We start from the raw sequence: 16897 nt of genomic DNA on the forward strand, positions 1-16897 counted from the left end.
TAGCTTGGGGAGCCTTTCCTGTCACTTTCGATGGAAGTGGGTGCATTGGGCATTCCACCACGGCGTTTTGAGGCCCATGCTTCGGTGGTCACTTGCTGTAAATCTAGGTACCGGCTTCTCTCGGGCCTAGTTACAGCGTTGACTCCGCCCTCCCCCGTCCTCTCAACTTCCGGGCGGGCTTTTTTCCCACCTGTCACTCTCTCTCTGCCTCTTCCTGCGCAGGGTGCTAGCTCCACCCACTACTCTCAGCCTCCCCAGTCACCGTGGGATCGCTGCCATCTTGCTCCTCCGGACCCGGTGGCTAACCCTGCCCCCCCTCCGACTTCTGAGAGCGGGTCCTTTTCTCCAGCGCACGCTTTCACCCGCTGGGTCCCCTGCACCCTCCTTAAGGTCGCCATCTCCCTGCTGGTGCCTTGGACCTGTGTCCTGATGCCGGTCGCAGCTGCAGCCCGGGAGCAGACTACAGGACTCTACATCTGCTGTCAGTAGCTCTTCTTAGCAGTCTGTCACTCCCCTCTGCATCTCACCTGTTCCCCTAACCTTCAGGCATCATTTAGTGGGTCTGCTCACCAGGCCTAATCCTAATGGAGAGCGTTCTCGTTCTCCTGCTTCTTCTTCCTCCTCTACTCTTGTCAGCTTCAGCAACTCCAGTGTACCCACCGTCCAGAAGTCCCTACCCTGGGTGAGACCGTGACCCCTATCCCTTGGTGGGCTTTCCTTCTGTCTCAGTCTGTGGCGGACCTCACCAGGATGTCACAGACCCTGGTGTCCGTGCTTGACAGATTGTCCCTTCCAGCCCCCCGCAGTTGCCAGTTGGTCACAGGATTCTCCGTCCGGCCCTTTCAACACAGGCCACAAGAGATCAGACAGGAGCAAAATTCTAAGTCCTTTTCCCGCTCCATCTCGCCCTCCGGTCTGGCACGGCGAGATCCCTCTTCCAGATCCTCCTCTCCCGAGTCAGACGGGCATCCTCGGTCACGTTTTCAGAGGAAGGTTCAGACTTGGATTCACTACAGGCCTCTAGCATGAGTGATAGGGTACAAAGCCTTATTGTTGCGATCAACCAGACCTTAAGCATCATGGATACTTCTACAGAAACCGCAAAATAGGCGGTATCGTTTAGATGGTCAAAACCAACTTCCAAGGTCTTTGCCCCACACACTGAATTTGTGGTGGTACTTGCCAGGGGAAGGGTGAACCGTACTAGATACTTTCAGAGAGGGAAGCTTCTCGGCATCCTATATCCCTTCTCCCCTGAGCTCACCGCTAACTGGACTGATTCCCCGGCAGTGGACTCGTCAGTCCCCAGACTGTCCACCAACATGGTCCTTCCATTTTCTAATGCAGCATCCCTCATGGATTCCAATGATAGAATTATAGAATTGCTGGAAAAATCAGCCTTTGAAGCGGCTGCTTCTGCTTTGTGCCCGGCCATTGCCTCTACCTGGGTCTCAAGGACCATAGCTAGATGGGCCAAACAGCTTTGTAAGGGTATCCTGGCTGGAGCTCCTCCGGGGGAGCTAGCTGACCTGACAGACCAGATTTCCTATGCAGGGAAATATTTGGTATCTGTCTCCCTAGATATGCGTCTTGTGCAGCTCAGGCGTCCAGCAATATGGTGGCCATTCAGCGGAATATTCGCCTCAAGACATGGCAGGCGGACTTCTGTTCAAAGAAGTCCCTTACCAGCCTCCCCTTCCAGGGGGCCCATCTCTCTGGCTACATGCTGAAACAAATTATGAAAGGGCAGTTCAGCTCCTTTTTGTCCTTTTGCTGTTTCGTGGCGACGGAAGATTTCTCTGGCTAGCACAGACCACGGACTCACCTGGTTAGGGAAAAGGCTTCTTCAAGCACACCCCTTCCTGGCGTTCCCGCAACTCCCATGGTAGGTCCAGCAGGCCCAGACCTGGCAGAACTTCCTCTGCATAACTCGTGTTAAGGGCCTAGTGTTCCTCCCAGTTTGGACGGTTGTGTCCTGTTTTTTTTCAGGGACGTTTGGCTTGCCTCGGTGGAGGACGCTTGGGTCTAAAAGATCCTGGTCTGATCCCAGGTTTCTTTGCGTCCATTGCCTTTCTTCTTTGTTCAGAGGGTATCGTTTCCGTCCCAGAGCAGGAACGCTTTACAGATTTCTATTCAAACCTGCTTGTAGTGCCGAAGAAGGGCAGCGCAGTTCAACCCATCCTGGTTCTGAAGTAAGTGAACAGAAGGTTCCGCCTGCGGCATTTCAGGATGGAGACCCTCCGTTCAGTATTGGCTTTTATGGAACCACAGGAATTCCTGTGCTCCATAGATATCCAAGACGCCTATCTCCATGTTCTGATTTTCCCAGCACACCTGAGTTTCCTGCGTTTCGCGGTGCAGAAGAGTCATTTCCAGTTTGTCGGCCTGCCGCTTGGTCTTGCGACCGCTCCCAGTGTCTTCATAAAGATCTTGGCGACATTTATGGCCCTTTTGAGGATCAGGGACCTAGTGTTCATTCCGTACGTTGAAGACATCCTCATCAAGGCTCCGCCCTTCTCTCAGGCCCAGGAGAGTCTGACCATCGTCCTCGACTCCCTGTCCCGTTTCTGGTGGCTGGCCAACTGAACAAAGTCTTGTCTTGTTCCGAGTCAGCGCCTCGTCTTCTTAGGCATCAGTCGGGGGTTTTTCTTCTTGAGGAGAAGCGGGCAATTTTCCAGGACGGAGTTCGCTCTCTGCAAGGCCCTCGGCTGCCTTCCTTCCGTTCAGCAATCAAGGTCCTGTGACGAATGGTGGCAGCATCGGAAGCGTTCCCTTTTGAGCTGTTCCGCTTGAGACCACTTCAGCAGGCCATCCTTTCTCAGTGGGACAGGACTGTGATGTCTCTGGATCGTCCGATGCGGCTTTCCGTCCGATTCTAATTGTCTCTCAACTGCTGGCTGTCATCTCCTCTCATTCCCCAGGTCCGGTCCTTCCTTCTCGCCCATGGCTGGTGGTGACGCCGGTCACCAGCCTTCCCGGCTGGGGCGCGGTCTCTCGCCATCGGTCAGTGAAAAGGGCGTTGGTCGGAGCACGAGTCCTCTCTGCCGATCGACATCCTTGAGATAAGGGCCATTCTTCTGTTTCTGAGTTACTTCTCAGAGGTCTGCCAGTCAGAATCCAGACGTCCAATGCCACGGCTGTGGCATATGTCAATCACCAGGGAGGTTCTCAGAGTCTCTTGGCAATGTCGTAGGTATCCAAGATCCTCCTCTGGGCAGAGGCAACGGTTCCGGCAATATCCGCAGTGCATATTCCCGGCGTGGACAACTAGGCCGCGTTTTTTTTCTCTGCCGCGAGGGTCTTGTGGCAGGAGAGTGGTCCCTGCATCAGGAGGTCTTCCTTCAGATTTGCCTTTGATGGGGAACTCCGGACGCGGATCTCTTGGCGTCCCGACTGCTTAGGAAGGTTCCACCGTTTGTTTCCAGGTCCACGATCCTCTCTTAGTGGATACCGATGCTTTGGCCATTCCTGGGTCGCAATTTGTACTTCCCTATCTGTTTCCTCCCCTTCCCCTTCATCCCAGGCTGTTGAAGATCAATGCGGAGGGGGTTCTGGTCATTTTGATCGCACCAGATTGGCCCAGAAGGTTCTGGTTCGCAGAGATCGTAAATCTCCTCGCGGACTCCCCCTGGAGGCCCCCAGACAGGCCAGATCTGCCACCAGAGTTCTTGGTTGCTCAATTTAACAGCTTTGCTGTTGAAACCTTCCATTTTGGCCTTTTCTCCAGGCGAGACTTGATGCTAGCCTTGCCCTTAGTTCTCTAAAGGGTCAGGTAGCAACCCTTTCCATTATCTTTCTGAAGTCCCTTTCAGAAGTCCTTAGCTTTCCGTTCTCAGGTCAGATATTTAGATTTGAGTGTCCTCGGTGGTTGATACCTCTTAATGGCTAACTGAAAAGATGGTAGCAAATTGCAAACCTTCGAGACTTCTCAGACCTCTTCATCAGGCATAGACTAATACAATTCTAAATATTTGTCTATCTACTGGCTATCACGGTACAAAGATTTATATCCTTCCCGTTCTCAGGTCAGAACTTTTCTTCAAGGACTGGCGCATGCGGCTCTCCCGTACCGGACTCCGTGGATCCCTGGGACCTCAATCTTGTTCTGGAGGCTCAGTTGGGTTCCCCCTTGAACCTCTCCATGAGGCCTCACTGTCTGTTCTGTCCCGCAAGGTGGCGTTTCTGGTGGCCATCACCTCCATTAGGCGCGTCTCGGAGTTGTTGGCTCTCTCCCGTCGCCCCCATTTCTTGGTTCTTCACAGGATAAGGTAGTTTTACGGCCTTCGCCGCCTTTTCTTCCCAGGGTGGTGTCCTCCTTTTACTTGAATGAGATCGTCCTTCCCACCTTTTGTCCTGCTCAGTCTTATTCTCTGGGGCGTTCGCTTAACAGCCTAGACCTGGTCATGGCGGTGAGAATCTATTTGTCTAGGACCGCCTTCTTAAGGAAGATGGACCGTCTATTTGTCATTCCAGATGGTGCGCCAAGAGGCCTGCCGGCATCCAAGGTTATGATTGTTCTCTGGATCAGACCGGCTATTCTGGAGGCTTACCGGGTCAAGAACAGAGTGACTCCTCCTGGGATTAAGACTCGCTCTGCCCCAGGCAGTGGGCGCCTCCTGGGCGGTACACCATGGGACATCCGCCCTACAACTTTGCAAAGCGGCAACCTGGTGTTCCATTAACTCATTTGCCAAATTTTATAAGCTCCATACCTACGCTTCGGCAGTTGCCAGCCTAGGCAGAAGGATCTTGCAGGCGGCAGTGGTGTGTTCTCCGACCTGAATGGAGTTTTTCTGCTGTTCCCTCCCCAGGGACTGCTTTGGGACGTCCCATGGTTCCTGTGTCCCCCAATTAAGCGATAGAGAAAACAGGATTTTTGGTTGCTTACCGTTAAATCTGTTTCTCGGAGCCTTCATTAGGGGACCCAGCACCCTCCCAAGTTGAACAGCTCTGTTTTATTGTGTTATATTGTTACAGTTTGAGTTTTCTATCTTTTACATGTTGCTTCTCCTACTGCTTTCTCACTAAGGGTATGTGCACACGTTCAGGATTTCTTGCAGAAATTTCCTGAAGAAAACCGTTTTTTTTCCGTTTTTTTCGCATTTTTTTAGCATTCTGCAAGCGTAATTAGCTTGCAGAATGCTAAAGTTTTCCAAGCGATCTGTAGCATCGCTTGGAAAACTGACTGACAGGTTGGTCACACTTAGCGTTTGACAAGTGTGACCAACTTTTTACTATAGATGCAGCTTATGCAGCATCAATAGTAAAAGATAGAATGTTTAAAAATAATAAAAAAAATAAAAAAATGCTTATACTCACCCAGACATCTCCTCACCGGCGTCCGGCTCCTCTTCCTATAGCTGGTCTGTGCGCACAGGACCTTCCGTGACGTCACGGTCACGTGAGCGGTCACATGACCGCTCACGACCAATCACAGGACAGTGACGTCATCGGCAGGTCTTTCGCCGCACACCAGCTACAGGAACCGAACGGCAGCGTGCAGTGGAGGCGGGAAGACATCGAGGGTGAGTATAGGACTGTTTTTTATTTTAATTCTTATTTTTTGACCACTTATATGGTGCCCAGTGCGTGGAGGAGAGTCTCCTCTCCTCCACCCTGGGTACCAACCGCACATAATCTGCTTACTTCCCGCATGGTGTGCACAGCCCCGTGCGGGAAGTAAGCAGATCAATGGACCCCTAGGTGTGCGGAATCCCCTGCAGTTCCGCATTTTAATGAACATGTTGCTTTTTTTTCCGCGATGCGATTTTTTCGCGGAAAAAAAGGCTACATTTGCACAAAAAATGCGGAATACACTTAAAATAATAGGAGGCATATGTTAGCGTTTTTTTCGCGTTTTTATCACGTTTTTATAGCGAAAAAACGCGAAAAAAACGCGAAAAATACTGAACGTGTGCACATGGCCTAACTGAATATCCTACTTCCAGTCGGTGAGATGTATACTGCAGAGGAGGAGCTAACTTTTTTATTTGCATAGTGTCAGCCTCCTAGTGGCAGCAGCATACACCCAAGAAACAGATTTTACAGTAAGTAACCAAAAGTCCTGTTTTTGCGACTTTTCAAAGCTTTTATGCCAGAATTCTAGGGTGAAAAAGTTGATAAATTGAGTCCATTGTTTTATTCCTTTTTTTTTTTTTTTTAATGGAGGATGTGATATTAATGAAAACACCAAGGCCAGCAGTTAGATTTTTTTTCTTTATGCTGTTTACTGTATAGGCTAATTTTATGTTTTCAAAGATTGGACTTTTATGGACACTGTGATATCAAATGTTTTTGTTTTTTTTTCCTTGACTTTTTATTTTTATATTGGATAAAAGAGGATGGGGTGGCTTGGCGCTCCCTAACCCTTGGGTATATTTTTTATCAGCACAATGCCAGCATATTGGAGGATGGGGGGAGGAGATGGGAAAGGGGCAATCGCTAAGTAGTTTGAGATATTTGTTTGGAAAATGGCCTCTGGGTGAGAGTTTGGAAGGGGGGCAATTTTTGAAACTGGGTTCTCGGTTTCCTACTGTTCTCCTAATTCATAAGGTATGGGAAAAAGTTAAACAGATTAGGGGTGTCACGGGCCTTACCAAATACTCACCTATATGGGATAATATAAACTTACAAGAATTTAAGCAAATGGAAGGATATGGGCCATGGAGAGAGGCAGGAATTAGAAAGATGGGTCAGCTACTGGGTCAAGGGGGACTTAAGTCATTCGTGGAGTTACAAACAGAATTCCAGTTATCACATTTAAATTTATATCATTATAAAAGAATTCAGCATGCGTATCAGTCGCAATGTCGGAGAAAACTTATTGAGATCCAGATTGATATCACGCTGGCTTCCATTTTGGAGAACAGCGGGACAAGGGGGGCAATTTCAGAAGTGTATAGAGATTTATTATTCACCTTTCTAGTCAAACCTCCCATCAAGTCTAGAGGGAAATGGGAAGCTGAATTGTGAGAGTTAAATGATGATAGATGGGAATCTATTTTAGAATATGTGAATAAGATCTCTATGAGCGAACCTGGGAGGATGTCTCAATTATATGTGATTCATAGAGCTTACAGAACTCCCGATAGACTGTTCAAGATGGGTTTGAGGTCTGATTCCGAGTGTCCACGATGTTCGCAGGAACAGGCAGACATGTTACACATGCTGTGGCACTGCCCTAGATTGTCTGCCTTCTGGACAGTTGTATTGCATCGGATTGAATTGGTATATAGGTGTGTCATTCCCAGATACCCTTTGGTCTGTATATTAGGCTATGTGGAAGAAATAGCAGTGGTATCTATGGTTAAAATGGCGATTGCTAGATTGTTATTCATAGCAAGGAAATTGATAGCTCGGTTCTGGATCAGGGAGGAGCCGCCGACTAGACAAGACTTTCCTACGCAGGCGGATCATATAATTTTATTGGAAAAAAGTATCTATACTAAGAGAAATAAACTAGATGTATTTCAAAAGATATGGCAGCCATGGATAGAATGGAATTAGAATTGTGGGGAGGATGCATAATGGTATAGATGATGTTCATACTATACAACTGTATTTGAATTGGGGAAGGAATATCGGATGGGAAATTGGGAAGGCATTAAAGGGGTCTCGAAGGGGGGGAAAGGGGGGGGGGGTTTGTTCATAAAATATGATTATCTGTGAATAACAGCTTGATGTCATTTGTTATAATTGTTTTTCCTTAATAAAAATGTATCTGATTAAAAAAAAAAGAGGATGGGGTGATTCAAACTTATTCATTTTTTTTACAAACTTTTTGAAATTTTCATCTCCTGTGAACATGGAAGTAAAAGAGGTGGTAATTGTCATGGTAACACATCAGTACCCCATGGACACTCAAGAAACCTTTTAAATGCCACTGTCGTAAATGTTCGTTTTCTTGTAAGTGGATAAGCAGCAGTGTTTGGGGCTAGATTCCGCTGCATTTGTTTGAGAAAGGTGCCAGCTGTAAAGCATAGTTTTCCGACCGTAACGTAGGACTCTGTCGAGAAGCTGTTACATATGGACGATAGTAACAATCCTGCTCATCTACATTACTGTAAAGGTAAAGAGGAAGACCTCCCTGCTCAACTAACATTAAAAGGGTTGTCCAGGGTTTTTTTTGGCAACGATCTGTTCCGACTCAGAAAGGAACCTCCTTTGTCAGCGATTCTCTTGTTACCGGTGACATCACCTCAACAGAGCAGAATCTTTTCTTATCACTCTGCTCTGTCGATAGGGTGTCACTGCCTATGTCACTCTGATTGACAGCCATCTCGCCTCTGGGTTAGGCTGAGCCGGCTGTCTGTCAACCTGACGCTGGCAGTGATGACCTTGTTGATAGAGCAGTCCAGAAGCGAAAGATCTGCTCGGTTGACGTGAGGTCAAATAAAGCTTGAGAATCGCTGACTGAGCAGGAAGAGTTTGTTATAGGGAGGTAGTGAGCAGCTACGTTCTGTTAAGTTCTTAGCCAAAAAACTCCAAAGTCCTGGATAACTCCTTTAATTTTTCACATATAGATGGTGGACACCCGTAGTCCTCCCTGCTTCCTAGTACTCTTTTTATGGCAGTACGTGTCCTTAGTGGGCAGTCCCTCAGTGGTGTGGGTGATACAGGAGTGACTGAGGGTCTTGCTGTGTACCTACGTGGCTGGAGCTACCTGGATAATGAGGACAGTCATTGCGCTGTTTCTGTTTATCCTCTGCGGCCGTCTTCAGGCTGAGGACATTCTGCTCTGTGGCTGCATAATATGTCTCTGCACTATTCATTGATTGCAGCTTGTGTAGCAGGTCAGATGAGGACAGTAATGTGACGTGTTTTCTGTCTGTTACAATATGATATCAGACCTGCATCCACGTTGCTTCTTGTTGACCATTTCTTTTATTTTTCTGTTTTTGCAGATGAACTTAAAGCTGAATTGGAACCGCAGAAGTAAGTGTGACCTGCACAGCTTCTGCCTCTTCCTCCCATGCAACAGTTTTTTTTTATATTCTAAAACTGATTTCCTTTCCACTCATTTTAGGGATGAATCCGCTCCTCCCTTTAAACCTAAATTCATCGAAGCCGATAGATATTTCCTTCCGTTTGAGCTGGCATGTCAATTAAAGTCTCCTCGAGTGGTCAGCACGTCCCTGGACTGCTTGCAGGTACTTAGCACACACGGCTGAAAAGCTGATATGGCAAAACTAGTACCAGCAGCTAAGCCGGTTACAGGCATGGGTAACATCTCTGTGTTAGGCCAGCTATGGGATAGATGTTTTATTTTTGTGTATATATCTGTCTCTGGGCACTGTACTGTATGTCCGTAGCGCTCCTTATTGACTTTTAGCTTTATGCTGTTTTCCTATCTCGTAGAAACTAATTGCTTACGGTCATATAACTGGCAAGGCTCCAGATAAAGGCATTGCTGGGAAACGCCTCATTGATCGCATAGTGGACACCATCTGCAATTGTTTCCAGGGCCCCCAGACAGATGAAGGGGTGCAGCTCCAGATCATTAAGGTGAGAATTTCAGCTTGTCCAAAAGAAAATGGACGCTACCTGTCATAGCGCAGCTTTTTTTTCTTTTTCAGAATCCTTTTTGTAGAATAAAATCCAGAACCTGATTGTTTTTTTGGTGTTAATGATTTGGTTAGATTACATCCCCTTCCTCATCCAGTCTGATCTATGCAACGTGGTGAAGTCCACCCATGACAAAGCTGGGATAATCTTAAATACATTGCACTTGATAACAACCACTGTTCTTACCTATCCAGTTTTATCTATTTTTATCTCTAACCTCCTCTTTCGGCCTCTTGCAGCATACTAACTCTCCAACGCATGATGACGGAAACTCCATCGACTTGGTCTTCTCCCCGCTTTGCTCAGTGGACGATTTTACAAACTCCCCTCTCTGACCACAACTTTCTTTCATTCTCTATCAAGAACTGCGGTCCCGCTCAGGTCACCCCCACTTTCAACATTTATAGAAATATACAGGCCATTAACACCCAGAAACTTATGAAGAACTTGCAGTCCTCATTGGCCCCTATCTCCTCCATCTCATGTCCTGATGCTGCACTGAAGCATTGCAATGAAACCTGCAAAGTGCCCTGGGTGAAATTGAACCTCCTATACATAGAATAACTCGGCACAGACTGCGACAACCGTGGCACATGCTGCAAACACGTTTCTTGCTGCAGTGCTCCAGGCGTGCCGAACGTCTGTGGAGAAAATCTAATCTACCCGAAGATTTCATCCATTAATAAGTTCATGCTTAAAACATACAACTCTGCCATTCACCTCTCCAAACAAACCTATTTTAACACTAACCCTAAACGTCTCTTTGACGCTTTTCATTCCCTACTCAACCCAAGAGTGCAGGCCCCAACCACGGATCTCCACGCTGACGATCTGGCCAATTACCGTATATACTCGAGTATAAGCCGACCCCCCCCTAATTTTGCCTCAAAAAACTGGGAAAACTTATTGACTCGAGTATAAGCCTAGGGTGGAAAATGCAGCAGCTACCGGTGAATTTCAAAAATAAAAATAAATGCACCATACCGTTCATTATGGCCCCATAGCTGTGCCATATAGTGCTCTGCACCATTCATTATTGCCCCATAGCTGTACAATAGAAAGCTGTGCCATATAGTGCTCTGCACCGTTCATTATTGCCCCATAGCTGTGCCATATAGTGCTCTGCACCGTTCATTATTGCCCCATAGCTGTGCCATATAGTGCTCTGCACCGTTCATAATTGCCCCATAGCTGTGCCATATAGTGCTCTGCACCTTTCATAATTGCACCATAGCTGTGCCATATAGTGCTCTACACCATTCATTATTGCCCCATAGCTGTACAATAGAAAGCTGTGCCATATAGTGCTCTGCACCATTCATTATTGCCCCATAGCTGTACAATAGAAAGCTGTGCCATATAGTGCTCTGCACCGTTCATAATTGCCCCATAGCTGTGCCATATAGTGCTCTGCACCGTTCATAATTGCCCCATAGCTGTGCCATATAGTGCTCTGCACCGCTCCTTATTGCCCCATAGCTGTGCCATATAGTGCTCTGCACCGCTCCTTATTGCCCCATAGCTGTGCCATATAGTGCTCTGCACCGCTCCTTATTGCCCCATAGCTGTGCCATATAGTGCTCTGCACAGCTCCTTATTGCCCCATAGCTGTGCCATATAGTGCTCTGCACCGCTCCTTATTGCCCCATAGCTGTGCCATATAGTGCTCTGCACCGCTCCTTATTGCCCCATAGCTGTGCCATATAGTGCTCTGCACCGCTCCTTATTGCCCCATAGCTGTGCCATATAGTGCTCTGCACCGTTCATTACTGCCCCATAGATGCTCCATAGAAAGCTGTGCCATTGCTGCTGCTGCTGCTGCTACAATAAAAATAATAAAACACATACTCACCTCTCTTGCTTGCAGCTCCTCAGCGTCCGGTCCCGGCGTCTCTCTGCACTGACTGATCAGGCAGAGGGCGGCGCGCACACTATATGCGTCATTGCGCCCTCTGACCTGCACAGTCAGTGCGGAGAGAGAGACGCTGGGAAGACAGAGCGGCGCCCGGCGGGTGGAACGAGGGAAGGTAAATATGCGATACTTACCTGTTCCCGGCGTCCCGCTCCTTCCCCCGGACAGCTGGTCTTCGGTACCGCAGCCTCTTCCTCTGTCAGCGGTCACCGGCACCGCTGATTGGAGAAATGAATTATGCGGCTCCGCCCCTATGGGAGGTGGAGCCGCCTATTCACTTCTCTAATGAGCGGTCCCACGTGACCGCTGAACAGGGGAAGAGCTGCGGCACCCGGAGACCGTGGGACTGCAGGGACAGCGCCAGGAGACCCGGAAGCAGGTAAGTATGCCTCAGCGCCCTCTCCCCCTCACCCGCCGACCGTGACTCGAGTATAAGCCGAGGGGGGCACTTTCAGCCCAAAAATTTGGGCTGAAAATCTCGGCTTATACTCGAGTATATACGGTACTTCAAAGAAGAAATTGACCACATCCTAAAGGAAATTATCTCCCAATCCCTTCATACCATGCACTGTCCTCCTTCCCCCACTGCATCTAGCTCACTCTCTGACTTTGAACCAGTCACAGAAGAAGAAGTAAATCAGGCTCCTTGCATCTTCTCGCCCCACCACTTGCACCAGTGACCCCATTCCGTCACATCTCCTCCAGTCTCTTTCCCCTGCTGTCACCTCTCACCTAACAAAAAAATATTCAACCTTTCTCTCTCTTCCAGTATCTTTCCCTCCTCATTTAAGCATGCCATCATACATCCATTACTTAAATTATAGACCTGTCTCTTATCTTCATCTTCACCCTTCATCTCTAAACTCCTCAAACGCCTGGTCCACTCCTGTCTTATCCGCTATCTCTGATAACTCTCTTCTCGAACCTCTTCAATCTGGTTTCCGCTCTTTACACTCTACTGAAACTGCCCTTACTAAAGTCTCTAATAATCTACTAACAGCTAAATCTAATGGTCACTACTCCATGCTAATTCTCTTGGATCTCTCTGCAGTATTCGATACTGTGGATCATCAGCTCTTCCTCACTATGAAACACTCTATCGTCCTCAAGGACACCGTTCTCTCCCGGTTCTCCTCCTATCTCTCTGACGTCTTTTTCAGTGTTTCTTTTGCTGGTTCCTCTTCCTCTCACCTTCCCCTTACTGTTGGGGTTCCTCAAGGATCAGTCCTAGGCCCCCTCCTCTTCTCTTTGTTTGTCCAATAGGGGCAGTATACAATCAGTAGATTTGGTTTCCAGTACCGTCTCTATGCTGATGACACCCGATTATACACTACTTCTCCTGATATCACGCCTGCCTTTTTAGAAAACACCAGTGATTTTTCTTACCGCTGTCTCCAACATCATGTCCTCCCTCTATCTGAAACTGAACCTGTCAAAAACTGAAATTCTCGTGTTCTCTCCCTCTACTAACCTACCTTTGCCTGACATTGCCATCTCTGTGTATGGTTCCACCATTACTCCCAAGCAACATGCCCGCTGCCTTGGGGTTACTCTTGATTCCGAGCTTTCATTCACCCCCCCTCCCCACATCCAATCACTGGCTCGCTCTTCTTATCTGCATCTCAAAAACATATCTAGAATTCGCCCTTTTCTTACTTTCGACTCTGCAAAAACTCTTAAGGTACCTTCACACAAAACGACATCGCTAGCGATCCGTGACGTTGCAGCGTCCTCGCTAGCGATATCGTTTCGTTTGACACGCAGCAGCGATCAGGATCCTGCTGTGATGTCGCTGGTCGCTGAATAAAGTCCAGAACTTTATTTGGTCGTCCGATCGCTGTGTATCGTTGTGTTTGAAAGCAAAAGCAACGATACCCAGCGATGTTTTACACTGGTAACCAGGGTAAACATCGGGTTACCAAGCGCAGGGCCGCGCTTAGTAACCCGATGTTTACCCTGGTTACCAGCATAAAAGTAAAAAAAACAAACAGTACATGCTCACCTGCGCGTCCCCCAGCGTCTGCTTCCTGACACTTACTGAGCGCCGGCCCTAAAGTGAAAGTGAAAGCACAGCGGTGACGTCACCGCTGTGCTGTTAGGGCCGGAGCTCAGTCAGTGTCAGGAAGGGGACGCGCAGGTGAGTATGTACTGTTTGTTTTTTTTACTTTTACGCTGGTAACCAGGGTAAACATCGGGTTACTAAGCGCGGCCCTGCGCTTAGTAACCCGATGTTTACCCTGGTTACCCGGGGACCTCGGCATCGTTGGTCGCTGGAGAGCGGTCTGTGTGACAGCTCTCCAGCGATCAAACAGCGACGCTGCAGCGATCGGCATCGTTGTCGCTATCGCTGCAGCGTCGCTTCGTGTGAAGGTACCTTTACTGTTTCACTTATTAATTCACGTATGGACTATTGTAACTCTCTACTAATCTGCCTCCCTCTTACCAAACTCTCCCCGCTCCAATCTGTCCTGAATGCTGCAGCCAGGATCATATTCCTCACCAATCGTTATACCGATGTCTCTACCTTGTGCCAGTCATTACACTGGTTACCCATCCACTCCAGAATCCAGTACAAAACTATTACCATCATCCACAAAGCACTCCATGGCTCAGTACCACCCTACATCTCCTCCCTGGTCTCAGCCTACCACCCTACCCGTGCCCTCCGCTCCGCTAATGACCTCAGGTTAGCATCCCCAATAATCAGAACCTCCCACTCCTGTCTCCAAGACTTATCACGTGCTTCGCCAATTCTTTGGAATGTACTACCAAGGTTAATTCGACTAATCCCCCAATCCCCACAGTTTTAAGCATTCCCTAAAAACGTATTTGTTCAGACTCGCCTACCGCCTCAATGCATTATCCTAACTATCCCTGTGTGGCCCATTCAAAATTGTCACCATAACCAGGTTCCTCGTATCATGTTCTCATACGCTTTATGCAGTTAATAGCCCTCTGTGTCTGTACTGCTACATACTTAGGCCAATAACCGGTTCATGCAGCTTTACATGAACACCCGATTCTTACACTATGGCTGGTCCGAACAACAAAAGCAATTGTTACCATCCACCTCTCATGTCTCCCCAATCTCCTCATAGATTGTAAGCTTGTGAGCAGGGCCCTCATTCCTCTTGGTATCTGTTTTGAACTGTGATTATTGTTATGCTGTAATGTCTATTGTCTGTACAAGTCCCCTCTAAAATGTAAAGTGCTGCGGAATATGTTGGCGCTATATAAATAAAATTATTATTATTACCATCATCATCCAGGCTCTCCTGACTGTAGTCACCTCTCCATACGTTGAGATCCATGAGGCCACCATCCTGCACACCGTCCGAACATGTTACAACATATACCTTGCCAGCAAAAACCTAGTGAACCAGACCACTGCCAAGGCCACGTTGACTCAAATGCTGAATGTCATCTTCAACCGCATGGAAACTCAGGCAGTAAGAGCTCAACCTGATACCGGATTTTTAGCAAAAGTGAAAAAACTGTGTGGCTGCACAATATAGTATTACATTCTGCTTATTTCTAACAACGCCGCTGTATACTAGCATCAGTTACTGTGGACCTCCATTGTAACCCGTATTGGTCTAGTGCTCCTCACAACTACACAGTGTGTTTATAGTTTTCTGTAGATTTACATGAAAGTGATTATCTCCGAGACCCTTCTCTGTGGTACTGATGTATTTTGTGTATTCTTATAGGTCAACGATCGAGATTATACAAAACAGAAGCTTTATTCTCCTGCTGCTCACAAATTAATGGGATCTCCAGCTACTGTATTCAGGAGAGGCAGCTATCCTCTGAGCGCTCCACCTACACCTACAAGTGGCAGCGTCACCAATGGCAGCCATCAAAGAGAGGACGGAGGTGAGTTGGACTTCTTCCATTATAGCCAGAACGATGGCTGTAATCACATGAACCTCCTACAATATGGAGGAGATGCAGCTAATCTATTGTTCAGGGCTGTTTTGTAAAAACATTGCAAGGCCACAGTCTGAAGTAGAATATTTTAGAAAACGTGTATCTATTATTGATGTAAATAGGAGCCCAAAAGACAGGAGAAGTGACCCAGGGCATTGATGGTAGAGGAAGGACATATCCAATAAAAACAAAGGGGCCAAAATATTGTGGCTTCTTTGCATCTTTGAATCCATTTAACCGGAATTACTAGAGCTGGGTAAGAGACAGTACGGGTGTGTCCCCACCTGGCCAATTTGTCGAAAACTACCGGCGTTTCTGACTAGAGTAGCATTTCTGGCAAAGAGACATGCGCCACGTAGGAGAAGCCCCACATTCATTAAGTGACGTGCACGTCCTAATGAAAACGACGCCTCTTGTTCACCATCAAGGTTGGCATATCACAAGTGTGTGCTACCCAAGTATTAATGAATCTGTCCCAAAGTGTGTGATCAAGCAACGCCATTGTAACTTTAAATATATATTGCGTCAGTGGGATATTAAAAGCTGCAGTTGGGCTTCTTTAATCTAGTGCCACCTACACGGGTAGACGGGGCACTGGAGGTTCCAGCACAGATGGAAGTATTACGGGAGGCGCCAGCTCAGGCAGAAGTTATACAAGAGCTGCCAGAACAGAGAAACACTGCAGAGGAGACCCCAGCACCGGTGGAAGGGACTCAGGAGCTGCAAGCACCAGTGGAAGGGGCTCAGGAGCTGCCAGCACAGGTGGATGCTGCGCATGAGGTGCCAGCACAGGTGGACAGAGCACAGGAGCCACCAAGTGAATGTGATGTTAAAGGTATGAGGGTCCTTCTTAATTCTTTTTGGGATATTTTCATTAGTAATGCAACATCTAGAAATTTGGGGGTTGTTGTAATGAAGGTGACATTTCAGTAATGATGAACTTTACAGATATAGTAAATTGCTAATATGGTAGTTTGTCTTATCTTTTCTGATTTCTTTCCTTAGAGCCTGCAGAGAAAATTACAGACAGTGCACCTTGTGACTCTGAAACCGCTGATCTCCCACCACCTGAGACTATCCACACTAATGGAATAGCAGATGACGGGCAGTCGGTGTCTTCCATGGATAATCTGGTATGGAAGTGCCTTCTATATTTGGAGTAGTTTTTTCCAGACAACGTTTTTTGGTTGGATCGTGACACAGTCTCCTGGATCCAGTGTCATTTGATCTGTTTTCTCTTATTCAGGAGTCCGATTCCCTTCCTGGCTATCACTCTGGTGCTAGATTTACAAACATCCTACAAAAAGATGCTTTCCTAGTGTTTCGCTCACTCTGTAAACTGTCCATGAAGCCTCTGGGAGATGGACCGCCAGACCCTAAGTAAGTGACCTCCTGATCAGACTTAAATGGGAGGCAGTCCCATGTCACATAGCATGACCTTACTTGATTCTAGGCCTAGATACCACTGTGTCTGCGAACAGTTCACATCAT

At 47.5% G+C, this 16897-nt stretch overlaps 1 protein-coding gene across 1 annotated transcript in view; it reads left to right on the forward strand.

Annotated features, from left to right (window-relative positions):
* ARFGEF2 (ARF guanine nucleotide exchange factor 2) overlaps positions 1–16897 on the forward strand; it is an 85678-nt gene that overhangs the window by 19366 nt on the left and 49415 nt on the right. The window contains exons 2-9 of the mRNA XM_077253296.1: positions 8904–8934; positions 9026–9149; positions 9358–9504; positions 14746–14925; positions 15187–15352; positions 15975–16241; positions 16412–16539; positions 16653–16786. Coding sequence (XP_077109411.1) covers positions 8904–8934; positions 9026–9149; positions 9358–9504; positions 14746–14925; positions 15187–15352; positions 15975–16241; positions 16412–16539; positions 16653–16786 — 1177 coding nt within the window. The remainder of the gene's footprint in view (positions 1–8903; positions 8935–9025; positions 9150–9357; positions 9505–14745; positions 14926–15186; positions 15353–15974; positions 16242–16411; positions 16540–16652; positions 16787–16897) is intronic.

Source organism: Ranitomeya variabilis, chromosome 4 (assembly GCF_051348905.1).
Source record: "Ranitomeya variabilis isolate aRanVar5 chromosome 4, aRanVar5.hap1, whole genome shotgun sequence".
In the NCBI taxonomy this organism is placed as follows: domain Eukaryota; kingdom Metazoa; phylum Chordata; class Amphibia; order Anura; family Dendrobatidae; genus Ranitomeya; species Ranitomeya variabilis.